General features: G+C 42.4%; 1 protein-coding gene across 1 annotated transcript in view; it reads left to right on the forward strand.

Annotated features, from left to right (window-relative positions):
* The window catches only part of NID2 (nidogen 2), an 83350-nt gene that overhangs the window by 29974 nt on the left and 38089 nt on the right, over positions 1-15287 (forward strand). The window contains exons 4-7 of the mRNA XM_081938657.1: positions 2367-3064; positions 9873-10022; positions 11377-11622; positions 13712-13912. Of these exons, the coding sequence (XP_081794783.1) occupies positions 2367-3064; positions 9873-10022; positions 11377-11622; positions 13712-13912 (1295 nt within the window). The remainder of the gene's footprint in view (positions 1-2366; positions 3065-9872; positions 10023-11376; positions 11623-13711; positions 13913-15287) is intronic.

Below are 15287 nucleotides of genomic sequence, written 5' to 3' on the forward strand. Positions count from 1 at the left end.
TCTGTCTCATTTCCAGCTCCATATCACTAATCATGGCTAGGAATAGTCCATTATATCTGGGAAGTGTTAGGACAGGAAAAGGACAAGGAAGGTCAAAGCAATCTACTGTAATATCTTATTAAGAAATACATATTTTCTAGCAGTTCAAACTTCATAGCAGCCTAAGCTAGCAATAAAGTGCTTGAGGAGAGAACAGGAGGTGAAAGTTTAGATTTTTCACTGAAACATGACCACTGCAAAGGAGTCAAGCTTGTAAAAGAACAGCTGCCATATATAATTCCCATTATCAAAAGCCAGCTGTTCCCTCTCTTGGATCTGGCTGACTTGAGAAGCATCTGCATAAATAATGGCAAACGAGGGACTGCTAAATAAACTTTTACAAAGGATATTTTATGTGTTTAGATAAGCTAGGAGTTCATATCTAAATATTTAACCAGTTATTTTATGAGACGAATGTTAGTCCAACTTTTGCACAAAAGGAACAACTACAAATACATACAAAGCCAGTCCCTCTAGCTGATACCACCCACCCATATTTTAGCAGTTAATTAGATCTAGTTGTCTGCATAACCCAAGTAAGGGTAGGAAATCCAGCAGCCCTTGTCTCTCTACATTTCTTCCTTTGGCAATGGGCACATTTCTAGTTACATTTCTCCAGACCTTGGCTCCATATCATATGTTCCCTTAACTCTTTCGTGCCTTCCCAAACACTCCTCTCCCCGGATAATTAGGTGACTCATGATTTTTTAAACTTTCTGTGATTTCTCTCTTTCCACATCTCCAGTGCAAATATTTTGCTTCTTCACTACTTAATGCCTTCAACTAGCCTATGCTCCAATAAACTTCAGTACACACATTCATGTTGATTCTTCTCTACAGTTTGGAATCCAGTTGCATCTGTGCTATATGGTTGCTCAGTTGCATGACTAATCCAGATCAGATGGTTGCCTCCCATGCCAATATTTCTCCTTAATGAGGCCTGCAGCTACTACTGTAGTTCAGTAATATGATCCAGGTCTGTGGATGGAGAAATGTCCATTACGTTCCTTTTCATTGTTAATAGCTGCTCGTATTCATTGATATGTACCTTGTCTTCTACCTCAAATGGATGTTCAAAGTCATCAAAAAGAACAAAAGTTAATGTCTAAACAAATACAGATGTAAAGATGCACATTTAGAAACATTATTAAAAATAATAATCAAATCCCCATTTGATTTAAGCTGAATCTAAAGAGCTGCGCCTCATCCTTCTGAAAGTAAAGAGGACAGGGATCAAATAAAGTTCTTGGATAAATCAGTTTTCCTGCTTGGGGATGATATGAGACAACACCAGGGCCTCTCTAAGCAGGGGCATCTTCTGTTCTCTGCAGCAAATTTTTATGGAAGTAGAGAATCTATAAAATTTGAAATGAATGAATGACTAAATTAAATAAACATGATTATCATTCCATACTGTACCTATATGACAGAAGTTCACTTCCAAGCATAAAGAGATGTTTTGGTTGTCTCAGTCTTCCTATTCGTTCCTTACTTCCCTTCCTGCTTGTATCATAATTTATTAGATAGAAGCCTTGTGTATTAGGATGTGCTTTATTTGTGCTAGCAGTTTCCCTTAATGAGAAATAAAGCAGATTTTCCCATTCCAGTGCCCAATAACATTTGGGTGACCCCTGGGGCAAATAAGATGGAAAACTAGGTCATCCATGATTTGGTTCCTTCATAGTTCTTCTTTTAGATCCTTTTGATATTTGCGCACCCATCCCTTGTTACTCTTTCTTTGTGGGGAGGGTGCAGTTCTAGATACTTTAACCTACTGTTAATGATTGAAAGCTATTTGTATGTGTTATTTGTGTCTGTATTTGTGTGCACCAGGCGTTGCTGCAGGTTCGCTTTGAGTTCGCTTTGCTGTACGCACATGCGCAGTTGACTATAAATTGCATACACAGAACATTAAAACATTATTTTAAAAGATGTCAGGAACCGGTTTAGGGGCGTGGCCAGCCTGGGTCGCTGCCGATTTGGGAGACCAAGGCCAAAATACCATGACCAGTTCACCCGAACCGATGTGAACTGGCAGCAACCCACCTCTGGTGTCCCTGCTGCCTTTCTATTTCAGTGCGCATTGCCAATCCATAAAGTAACATGTTTTTTTTTTCCTGCTAGGAAAGAGGACTGTATTTGGAACACTCCCTTTCCACCTCTGGAAAAAAAGATTAGACAGAACCCCAGTACTATATTATTTGTAATCCAAACAATCCTCTCTTTTTTTTTTTTATGGTCGAGGAAAGCTGGCATTATTTATTTTAGTAAATTTAATATTAGTTCATGCCATGTCTGGATCTAACTTTTATTCTGTCTTCATGCAGAATCAGCAATGCAGGGATCCCAGGCCTATGGGCCTTCCACATTGGCAGCACCTCCCCATTGGATAACGTGGTCCCAGCTGGAGTGGGTGGGAAGCTTTCTCCCCCTCCAAGAAACCCAGAGAGCAGCTCTGTTTATCACAGTGCCTTGGAGTCTGAGTACCCTGACTTAACAGATCCCTTCTATGATGGGACTGAAGATGACTTTGAGTACTTGCCTGTAAGCCCCACAAAGCTGGCTCCTGAAATGGGAGCCAACACTGGATCAAATCTCCACGGCGAATTAGAAGATCCTAGCAAGCCAAGGCCTTCTGGAGCTGAAGAGGAATTTGATCTGGAATCTGCACTTCATTACCCGGCATCTAGACATCCTCCCTCTTATTCTGTCCTGGATTCTATCTCCTTATTCCCAGTAGAGGAAGCACCGTCTGCACCATCTTCTGAAGAAAGGACTCTGTCCTTATCTACCGTGTATGAGAGCCCAATTGAGGCGGTCACTGCCACCTTGTTGGGACGCCCTGGCAATGACGGTGCCCTACCGCCTCAAGAAGATAAGAGAGGCTCCCCTTTAGACCCAGAACCCTTTCCTGTCTACCCAGAAGGTGAAGTTATCCATGAAAACTTCCCAGATCATGCTCCTCCCTTCAGCCCCAGGAGACAGGTCATTGGTATAAATGAGGACGTTAGTTTCAACCCAGATGGTAAGTTCACAAGACTTCCAAATAACCTAGTCCTCATGAACTCTAAATCATGTTTGGAACTACTGCTAATGCCGCAAGAAGTTCAATGTGGCGGCTGTTATCTTCAAAATCTCTCAGGGCTTATGTATTCTAGGCCAGTGATGGCTTTTTCTTATGGCGTGCCACAATTGTGTGCACATGCACGATTGTGCATGCACGCATGCCCACACCAATTCAATCCTCCCCGCCCACCTGTGCAATGCGGACACGATCCCTCTCCAAGCTCCGGAGGCTTTCCTGAAGCCTGGGAAAGGCAGAAATGGCCTCCCCTGGCACCCCGGAGACCCTCTGGAAACTGGAAATGAATTGTGTCAAAACTTCCAGTTGGCCCGTTTTTCACCCTCCGCAGGCTCCGGAGTCTTTCCTGAAGCCTGGGGTGAACATGGCCTCCCCCGGTCCTCTGGAAGGCTGAAAATTAGTTGGTGGGCACGAGCATGCATGCTGGAGCTGATGACTGGAGTGCCAGCAAATGTGGCTTTGCGTGCCACCTGTGGCATGTGTGCCATAGGTTCACCAACACTGTCCTAGGCCATTGTTCCTTGGCACAGTATGATTTGAAATGAATATTGTTCTTACTATGGTTATGGTTTTAACCGTGTTAATGTATATTAGGGATACAAGCTGCCTAGGTCAGTCATGTACTCAAGTGATCTAGGAGACCAGGCAAATATACAAATGAACAAACAGCCCTAATTGCTGACAAGAGTAGCAGCCCATGGGGACATAGAACAAGCCAGGTTGATGATATTTAGCATGTTGGCTGTTGAAAATTATTCATTTAGAGAGAGAGGAGATTGATTATAACTCTTTGCATCATGAAGCAGGACACCCAGCAGCTGGGAAATGCTGTAGCACAAATAGTTATATTCGAATCTTAATGCACGAATATCATCATCCCTATAGCAATAGCACTTAGCAATAACTATTGCTATAGAGTGTAGAGTTATATAACCACTTCATAGTGCTTTTACTCTAAGTGCTTTTACTCTCTAAGTGGTTTACAGAGTCAGCCTATTGCCCCCAACAATCTGGATCTTCATTTTACCAACCATGGAAGGATGGAAGGCTGAATCAGCTTTGAGCCAGTCAGGGTCAAACTCTTGGCAGTGGAAATACAGAATTAGCCTGCAATACTGCATTCTAACCACTGTGCCAAAATGGCTCTATGTGCAATCAGTTCACTGATGTACTGCAGTTAACTCCCCTTTGCATCCTCTAGGACAGTAATGGCAAAACCTTTAGACACTGAATGCCCAAACGTGCATGCCCAAACTGAAAGGCACGTGTGCATGAATGTGCGCATGTACCGACGTGCGCACATGCACACATGTGTGAATGTGCATATGCATGTGCAAACATGCACACGCACAGATATGCAAGCATGCGCAGTAGAGACCTGGCCGGTGGGAGGTGGGGCATCCCAACACCAGCAGCATGGCAAGAGGTAAGATCTTTTTCTTTTGTGCGCTTCTGTTTCATCGTTTGCAGGGAAAGAGAAGCTCACGAAAGAAACACCACCGAGATCTGACCTGGGGCGACGGCACGCATGCCAGCAGAGAGGGCTTTGCGTGCCTTCTCTGGCACACGTGCCATAGGTTCACGATCGCGGCTCTAGGCCATGGGTGTCAAACTCGCGACATCACATTGCTGTCACTTGACAAATGATATTTTTCCCCCCATCATGGAGCTGGGGTGGCTGTGGCCTTCATGTAACACATCTGGTCCGCGGGCCGCCAGTTTGACATTCCTGCCTAGGCTTTGCACTACAGATTATTGATGGGAGATGATGGGAGTTTTCAAATGGTGGCTTACTAAAAAAAAAAAAAAACCCACCTCAGTGAGCCTCCAGCTTTTAATGCCAGCTGAATCCGAGCATTGGGGGTGCCAAGCATTTAGCAGGCCACACTTTTTGCTGTTGGATTATTTATGAATGATGCAGATTTCTATTTAGCAAAGATTCTCCCCAAGGAGATCATTCTCAGTCCAATGAAACCCCAAAGCATGGAGAAAATAAATTTGTGCATGGTTCAACACAGCTTTGACACTTCCTTTAGGTCACCATGAACAATAGTTCCGGGCCACAGGCCGTAATGATCTTCAACAGGCCACTGGGCAAGGTCATTTGCTGGCATAACATCAGATGATGCCCTGCTTTACATTTCAGTCTTGGGTTAAACAATGTTGCTGTCCTGTCCTGGGGCTTAGATGCTGTGAGGGGTGGGGATGGGAACAGGCTTAAAGACTAACCCCATAAAGCCTAAACTGGCTTTAGTTTCAAGGACCTCCTTTTAACAATGATTTACTGTCTTCCTGCTCAATGAGCAGCTGTGAGTTTTTTGTAGGGATCCATCTTGTATGCTGACTATGTCTTTGCTTGGATTGGGAGGCGGTTCTAATAGAATAGAATAGAATAGAATAGAATAGAATAGAATAGAATAGAATTCTTTATTGGCCAGGTGTGATTGGACACCCAAGGAATTTGTCTTTGGTGTATATGCTCTCAGTGTACAATAAAGAAAAATAAAATAGAATAAATTCATCAACAATCATAAGATACAACACTTAGTGATAGCCATAGGTTACTAATAAGCAATCAAATCATACTAGGAAGCAAATAAAACCATATAAATTGTAAAGGTACAAGCAACATGATTATAATCATAAGTGGGAAGACGTAGGTACTAGGAAGGATGAGAAGAATAGTAATACAGTCTTAGTAAACAGTTTGACAGTGTTGTGGGAATTAGTTGTTTAGCAAAGTGATGGCATTTTGGGGGGAAACTGTCCTTGTGTCTAGTTCTGGTGTGTAGAGCCCTATAGTGTCATTTTGAGTGTAGAGGTTGAAGCAATTTATGTCCAGGATGTGAAGGGTCTAGTAGATAGCTATTCATCTCCTAATTACCTCTTGTTTAGATAATTGTAATGCTCAACTTGGTGTTACTCTTGAAGACCACTTAGAAGTTACTGGTTCAGGGTGCACAGATTTTATAGGTACCATTGCTCTGTGAGCTGCATTGGGTTACTGATGGGCTGCCTGATACAATTCACAGGACTGATGTCATCTACCGTATAAAGCCTTTCATGGTTTCAATCCTGGTTATCCACAAGAATATCTTTTTCTTATTGTTTCTGCCTGACTGGTAACATCTGGAAAAGTTGGCATGCTCCAGGTCTCAGCTCTCAAGCCTTGTAATCTTTGGGTCCCAGTAGAGATTGAGAGCCATGCCTATCCTGTGGAATGGTTTGTTCCCTGTGATCTATATGTCAGGGTTCCAAATAGCATCCAAAATTAAATCGGAGTTCCCCATCCACCCACCCAGTTGAAACTTCAAGATCTTGCCCCCATACTCACAAGCCCATCACATGGTCCAATCTCCCACTGCCATGCTGGCAGTTCCACCCATCCAGTTCCGGTCAGGTGCAGAGGTGCAGAGACAAAGGATGACCTTGGCTTTCTAGAAGGAATTTTGTTTTGGCCACATAGCATTTAACTCCGTACCATCCCCCCTCCCATTTTCCCACAATCGAAAAGGCACAGTAGAATAAGAGAAAGTGTGGCAGGCCAACGATCCAAAAGGAAAGATGGCTGCAGGCCTGACACTGTATGAAGCTGATCCTGTTGGGTTTCCACAAAGATCTCTTCATTTTTCAGGTCCTGGGATAGGAATGTTCTCCCAAGTAGTAGTTTTTGGTGGGATAGGTGTTTGAGTTGTCTCCTTACCAATGTGTACTATTTACTCTTCTGGACTCCACTATTTGTTGTTAGCTGTTATTTTTCCAGTATTTTTACCTCTGTGGCATAAGCCACATAGAATTACCCAGTGATTGAGGTCATACAAATAAACGAATAAAATGTTTGTATTGATACATTTATAATGTAAGGTTCAAATGCAAAGCTCTGAAGGCTCTACTATGTTTTGTAGAAATTCATAACTAAGATTAATTTTAAAGCAAGGCCAAAAAAAAAAAAAGTCCATGAAGGACTGCAGAGCCAACAACAAAAGAAAAAAACGGTTGTTTTGCTTAGTAGCAAAAAGTTGTCAAAATTACATATAGAGCAGCTTTATATAAGAGGTGTCACAACTGAGAAGAGCTTAATTTCACGTAGGGGCAAGACCCTTCAAGTGGGCTTCAGAAGGTTTGACAGGCTTCTAAGGGAGAAGGTTCTTCTCAAATACCCAGGTCTCAAGTAAGGATGAACTGGGTAGAAATGAATAAGACTTTACATAGTGTTCAGAAAGAGCTGCCATCTCTTTAAATATGGGCAAGATATGTTTTTTAATGTATATTCCAGTTAGCAACATCTATGGCAGTGGGTCTCAACCTTCCTAATGCTGTGACCCTTTAATATAGTTCCTCATGTTTTCCATATTTTTTCGAAAATATGTGTTTTCCGATGGTCTTAGGCGACCCCTGTGAAAAGGTCATTCGACCCTCAAAGGGGTCCCGACCCACAGGTTGAGAACCACTGATCTATGGCTTCATTTTATATGAATTGAAATATGAATGATGGAAACACAGACACAGCAGCTCAGTTTAAGCATGGCATGGATTAGGTAAAGTACCTTATTCTAGCTTTTCCATTTCATTGATGGGAAGTGTGGGATAAATTTTACATCATTTCTAAGCTGATTTGGGATACAGGAAGTAAAGTGAAGTGTATCTGGAGTGTATCATCAGTTGTTCATTCCCCTAATAGTTATTTTTCAAATTAAGTTCAAACATTTATTGTAATATCAAAACATTACAGAATATGTTCAGGAACATTTCAGGGTTTTCTTTTATAAAGAATAAAATATATTTGCCAAGAAGTACAGTACTTCTCATTCTGGATAAACTATAACAGGTCACAGACTTGATGGAGATTTTCTAGATGAAATTTATAGACTGAGTTGCCAAAAAGAAGAACAGATTAGAAAGTATAAACTCATAATGTTTTGGCTTTGATTTTGAATACGGTCATCGGTCAATTTCAAAAGGCATCTTTACTTGGAACAGCTTACATCCTACAATACCTTTAGCACCATCAAATAATAGCTTCTGTCTATCCCAGATCCTTTGGAAAGACTTGATACATGGATAAAGATGCCAAATCCAATCTGAACATCTGGCTTACTGTATGACGGACCATAAGAATAGAATAGAATAGAATAGAATAGAATAGAATAGAATAGACTAACAAAGTTGGAAGGGATCTTGGAGGTCTTCTAGTCCAACCCCCTGCTTATGCAGGAAATCCTATACCAGGGGACACCAACCTTTCGGACCTCAGGGACCACTAAATTCATAATTTTAAATCCTGCGGACCACTGATATAATATGCTTAATGAGCATCTGTGTGGGCGTGGCTAGGGGATCATGTGACTGGATGGGCATGGCTAACTCAATGTCACTCACATCAAGGGGCCCTTCACCAGCCTTTACTCATCTCTCCCCTCCCAGCCACTCCTCGCCTGCCGGCTCAGGCTCCTTAGGGCCCCAACAGGAAGCAGTTGTTGGAACTTAGCAGCCACCATGAGAAAGAGTTGGCAAAACAGCTGGCTCAGTTCAAATTGGATCTGACTGAGAAGGAGGCTCAGCAGAAGCACCTCACTGAGGACTACAAGCATAGGCTTTCCAAGCAGAGGGAAGACCTGCGAGAGTGCAAGGCCAGGTACCAGCACATGGAGGCTCAATGGGCTGAGATGGTCAGCCAGTTCCAGGCCATGATGCAGTCCCACTGGAACAAGGCCCTCCTGCTCTTTGCCACTGGTGGCACTTTCCTCCAGCCTTCGGCCAAAGCCCTGCACCAGCAGTTTGAAGCAGACCCCAAGTCGGAATTTCTGCCCCCCTCCATCCCTTACAAAAAGACCCTGAAGGGGTAGACTCTCTGCAGCAACACAAATATTCATTGCATGTATCCGCCCCAGGGACCGTAGTTTGAGGACCCCTGATTTAGTGCCATATAAAAAATGCAAATAATTTTTCTGCGGACCATCAACATTTTCTCGTGGACCACCAGTGGTCCATGGACCACCAGTTGGTGACCACTGCCCTATACCATTTCAGACAAATCACTTCTTAAAAATGTCCAGTGTTGGCGCATTTACAACTTCTGGAGGCAAGTTGTTCCACTGATTAATTGTTCTAACTATCAGGAAATTTCTCCTTAGTTCTAGGTTGTTCTCTCCTTGATTAGTTTCCACCCATTGCTTCTTAAATAAAATAAAAACTATCTTGCAACCATATCTGTAATATCAATCAACATCCGCATCTGCCTTGGAAAGGATTTAATAGGCTGATAAAAACGCCAAATCCAGCCAGAACATCTGACCGACTGTACGGAGTAAAGGAGTAAATAAACTAGACCACATAAAATCTACTAACAATACATAACTTATTAGGTAAAAGTTATACAACATAAAACATAAAAGTCATGGAAGCCTCTCGCCACAACTAGCTCCTCCAACAGTGAAAAGCTGCTGTTCCTCAGAATCAAAAAAAAGAACAACTTTCAAATGTGTTTAGGAAAACTCTTCAAAGCGAAGGGTGGGTGGTGGGAAGGAAACATGGAAAATGTTGGCCTCGCCCATGTAAGTGTGCCCACTGAGAATGTTGCTCACCCACATTGTGAGACAAATATTGACTGGTGTGTGGTAGGCTGTGGAAAAGCATCCTTGTGCAACCTAAGAAGGCTGGCTGGGAGTCTGGGAGTCCTTCCAAACCACTGGTGGCACTGGATCAAGAGAAGACTGCCTTGTTCCCTTGTAACCATATATTTTCCCTTTAGTATTCACATACAGCACTGCCAATGTGGAAACGTGTGAGGATCACCATAACCAGTGTTCTCAAAATGCATTCTGCACCGATTATAGCACCGGCTTCTGCTGCCACTGTCAGTCCAAGTTCTATGGGAATGGCAAGCACTGCTTGCCAGAAGGTATGTCCATTTACATGTCTAGATGCCACTGAAGTGTGTCAGGGATGTCACTGAGATGTCATTGCACCAGCTCTGTATTTCCTTGGGCAGATGTGTACAACCGGAGTATGAATAATTCTGCCATCTACGACTAAAGCTCTTTTATTTGTAACCTTTAACTGGGCAAAACAGTGCATTATAGGGCAGCATTTTTTAAACCAAGGTACCTCATGTGGGCTAACCTACAAAGTGCATCCAAAATCAGATCCCATGATTTTCGTCGGATTGAAATTTGTCAAATGTGTGGATGCTTCAGGAATACTGCCCTGCCACCTTGTCGCCCAGAGGCTCAGTAGGCCAATCCTTCCCTAGTCTTCTAGCGCAGGGGTCTCTAACCTTGGCAACTTTAAGCCTGGCGGAGTTGAAGTCCTCCAGGCTTAAAGTTGCCAAAGTTGGAGACCCCTGTTCTAGAGGCCTGGTAGACACCCCCCTTCAGTTACTGAGAATCAAGAGGATCGGTCTCTTCCTATCCCTCTGGAGGCTGCATAGAGTGGCCTCACCATCAGCTGCCTAAGAGTGGTTGCCTGCAGTCAACTCAGCATGAAGTCAGAATTTACTCCTGTTCCCACTGCTTTTTTGCCCTTGGTTATTCTGTCTCTCTGTTAGGTAAGGAAATATCTCTGAAATGATGACCCAACAGGTTCTTTAGTATAGGAAGAAAAAAAAGAAAGCACATTCTTTGACTTATAGAGCTTGAATAGGTGATTTTAAGTTTGTTTTGAAGCTTAGGTGCAGTGTTGCGCAGACAAACAATAGGATTTTTCCCCCTTCAATTTCTTACACAAGATAAGAGGTTTTGGCGAAGTTCTAATTGGAAAACGGTGTTTGTGCACTTTCAGATAAGCCAAGGAAATGTGCAAATGTCCTGTATTTCATTGTACAATCTTCTCTGAAGTGATTCCCCCTGCTTTTCTGTGCTTCAGGTCAGCCCCTAAAGAAAACATCTGGAGGGAACCTGTGCAATGAATAAAACTAAACTAAAACGGGATTGGTAATTGGGGGATCAGTGTCTTATTGGAAGACAGCTATTGTTTTAAAATATTCTGTGAATCAGGTTATATGGTATGAAGCCATAATCCGGTTTATTTATTTGGGCCTAGCACTGTATGTGTTTTATTGACTTAAGTTGAAGGGTTTGACATGTTTTGGGAACCCTTCTATGGAAGATCTTCCAGTTAGGATTTTTAAATCAACTTCTTCCACCGTGATATAGATATTAACTCATGAAAGAGATCTCCTTGTGTAAAATCTTTCATGATGGTAGTCTCTGGGAACTTCTGGTCCTTAGCTGGCTGATGATGCATTTGCTTCTTAGGAGCTGTTCATCGTCTAAATGGCAAAGTGAGTGGAAACCTCCTGGTAGGACAAATACCGGTACGTTTTAGTGAAGTAGACCTACACGCTTACATTGTTGGCAACGATGGAAGAGCATACACGGCTATCAGCCATGTGCCTCAGCCAGCTGCCTCGTCCCTGATGCCATTGGCACCCATCGGGGGCCTGTTTGGCTGGCTTTTTGCTCTGGAGAAACCTGGCTACGAAAATGGCTTCAGTGTCACTGGTGAGTAAAACACAACCCCTCAGCCAAACAGATAAACCTATTTGTTTATTTGTTTACTTACTTACCTACCTATCTATCATCTACCATATTTTTCTGAGTATAAGACGTACCTTTTTCCCTCAAAAAAGAGGGTGAAAATCTGGGTGCATCTTATACACTGAATACAGCATTTTTGGCCTCCCGAAACCCTGTCCCCTTTGCAAAAATGGCCGTGCATAGCCTTTAGGAGGCTTCCAGAGTGCTCCTGGGGGCTGGGGAAGGCAAAAATGAGCGAAAAACTGGCCTTTTTTGCTTGTTGCCCCACCCCACCCAGTCCCCAGGAGCACTCTACAAGCCTCCTAAAGGCTATGTGTGCCCTTTTTTGGACAAAAAACAGGGCATTTTTGGGAGGACTGCAGAGGGCAAAAACTTTTTTTTTAAATTTGCCTATTCAAAATCGTGGTGTGTCTTATATTCCGGTGCATTTTATACTCCGAAAAAATATGGTATCTATCTATCTATCTATCTATCATCTATCTATCTATCTATCTATCTATCTATCTATCTATCTATCTATCTATCTATCTATCTATCTAATAGGTTGCCCACCTTGCCAGGGGCGACTAAGTGGTTTACAGACATTGGATAAAATGCAAAATACAGATTTAAAAAATAAATAGAGATCTTAAATTTAAACATTCAATTAAAATAAAACTAAGCAGGATGGAAAGGGAGGATGCAAAGTGTGCACGGAGAAGAATGTTCTCCACTCCCTTAGAGACCTCCAAGATGCTGCACCCCCATTAGGATCCTGGGCTAATTTGGCATAGACATGTCTTCAAGGCCTTTCAGAAAGCCAGAAGGGTGGGAGCAGATCTGACCTGGGAGGGCAAGAAGTTCCAGAGGGTGGGAGCCATGGCAGAAAAGAATCTTCTTCTAGACTCTAGCTGAAATTCCTCGGCTGAATGAATCCACAGCATGCCTCTTCTGCTGACACAACTGGGGCGGGCTAATCCCATCTATGTGAATATGGTTTCAATGCAAACAAATTTGTGCCCAAGGAAAGCCATAAATGTACAAGTAGTTCTCGTATTTTATTCCAATCTCATTTAAATTGTTTTTATCAGATTAGTAATAATTTGTGTTTGGAACTCTGCATCTTGATATGGCCTATGGCCGTAATGGTGAATCTATGGCACGCGTGCCCGAGGTGACACATAGAACACTCTCTGTGGGCACACGTGCCGTCACCAGGTGCAATTCCGGGTTCTATCGCACACATGCATGCATGCCAGCTGATCTGGCGCACATGTGCACGTGGCCAGCCTTGCTTTTCTGTTGCGCACATGTGCACCGGCCAGCTGGACTTCATACATGCATGCGACAGAATCCGGAAGTGCAGCTAGTGACGGTGCGCATACGCACTGGCCAGCTGCTCTCTTCTGAGTTTCAGGGCTCCTGCTTTGGCACTCCATGCCAAAAAGATTAGCCACCACTGGCCTATGAGCTAATCAATAAACTAAACTCTAAGTACAACCATAAGTGACTGTTCGAAGTTACAATTGCAGGGAAGAAAGCGACTTATGACTGTCGTTCACACTTACCACCGTTGCAGCATCCCTATGGTCACACGATCAAATTCGGATGCTTGGCAGCTGGCTCATATTTGTGACAGTGGCCCTGTCCCAGGGACAGGTGATCCACCTTTTGCAACCTTCTGATGAACAAAGTTAATAGGGAAGCCAGATTCACTTAATAACTGTGTTACTAAATCAACAGCTGCTTATTTGTTCACTTAACAACTGTGGCAAGAAAGGTAAAATAGGGCAATGTAAGTTTGGGCTCAATTTTGGTCATAAATGGAGGACTTCTTCTATCTATGTTTATACACATTTGCCTAGTTTTCTTCCTTATTCATGTCAGCTCATTATAGGAAGATGGAATGAACTGTGAAGTATTTTCTTCCTGTCATTATTATAAAGACTAGAAGCACATTCTTCTGGCTCCGGCCTTGTACTTTAGCTGATGCTGTATTTCAGGGCCATAAAATTGTCTGTTCATGATGGGCTTATTGTGTTTATTGTTTTTCTCTCTTAATGCTCTTCCCCAGGGGCTAAATTCACTCATAATCTGGAAGCTACGTTCTATCCAGGAGAAGAAAGAGTTTTCATCCAGCAAACAGCCGATGGTCTGGATGCAGAAAATTACCTCAGTGTTAGGACTGAAATTCAAGGGCGAGTGCCTTATATTCCTGAGAATTTTACAGTCCACATAGCACCTTATAAGGAGATATACCATTACTTGGATTCAGGTACGAGTGATTGTTGTATAAATAATCATTTGTCCTTTGCAGGCAAGCCATGCTGTCAAAGTCCACCTGCCTTCACAATCCTGCAATTAAGGTAGATTTTTTTTTTAGACAAGAATCCTATGACATGAAAGTTGGTTGACATATTCAAAGCTCTAGTTAACATTTAGAAGAGTTCAAATAGGAGGAGGGAGGAGTTAAGAGTACTAGGTATGTTCATTATCTTGGGTTATTTATAAAAATGATAAAGACAGGATATAAATAAAGTTCCCCTTTTCTAAACTGGACATTTGAAAGGATGAAAGTTCCATCATCCATCAAGCAAATTAGCTGCTATGTAGCAAACTGTTATCATTTCACTTTTTTTTGTTAAGTTGCATTTCTATAAATAAGTAGCATGAATGATTTTTTTTAAAAAAAGGATAAGAATTGGCATTAGTTTTGTAAGTTCAGTTCTAAGTGTCCCCATTTTTTTCATGCTGACAAATACACTGCTGTGTGATTGCATCAGTTAATGCACATTTTTAAAAACTACTTTGATCTTCTAACATTGCAGTGCCTGGACTGTATAATGTACACCAGGGGTAGTCAACCTTTTTATACCTACCGCCCACTTTTGTATGCCTGTTAGTAGTAAAATTTTCTAACCGCCCACCGGTTCCACAGTAATGGTGATTTATAAAGTAGGGAAGTAACTTTACTTTATAAAATTTATAAAGCAGAGTTACAGCAAACCCCTTCCGCCCATCATGAAAGCTGGAACCCCGAATAGTGAGCGGTAGGGACCAGGTTGACTACCACTGATGTACACCTTAGAGCAATGCAACAAACAGGGGCGCCATGAGGTATTTTACATTTTTGTGATATCCATTGGCAAAGTTCTAGGCTGCATAAACAGAGGGATAGAATCAAGATCACGTGAAGTGTTAATACCACTTTATAATGCCTCGGTAAGGCCACACTTGGAATATTGCATTCAGTTTTGGTCACCACGATGTAAAAAAGATGTGGAAACACTAGAAAGAGCAGAGAAGAGCAACAAAGATGATTAGGGGACGAGGATAAAACATATAAAGAACGGTTGCTGGAACAGGGTATGTCTACTCTAGTCTGATGAAAAAAAGGAGTAGGGGAGACATGATAGCAGTGTTCCAATATCTCAGGGGCTGCCACAAAGAAGAGGGAGTCAAGCTATTCTCCAAAGCACCTGAGGGTAGGACAAGGAGCAATGGATGGAAACTAATGAAGGAGAAAAGCAACTTAGAACCAATGTTCCCTCTAATTTTTTTTTTCAATGTGAGCAGAAAAGTATAGTGTTTGAGAGGCACATTTTCATGCCTGAGCACCTGAATTTTTTTCACAGATGTCACCTAAGACA

Source organism: Natrix helvetica, assembly GCF_964273705.1.
Source record: "Natrix helvetica genome assembly, chromosome: 1".
Lineage (NCBI taxonomy): Eukaryota > Metazoa > Chordata > Lepidosauria > Squamata > Natricidae > Natrix > Natrix helvetica.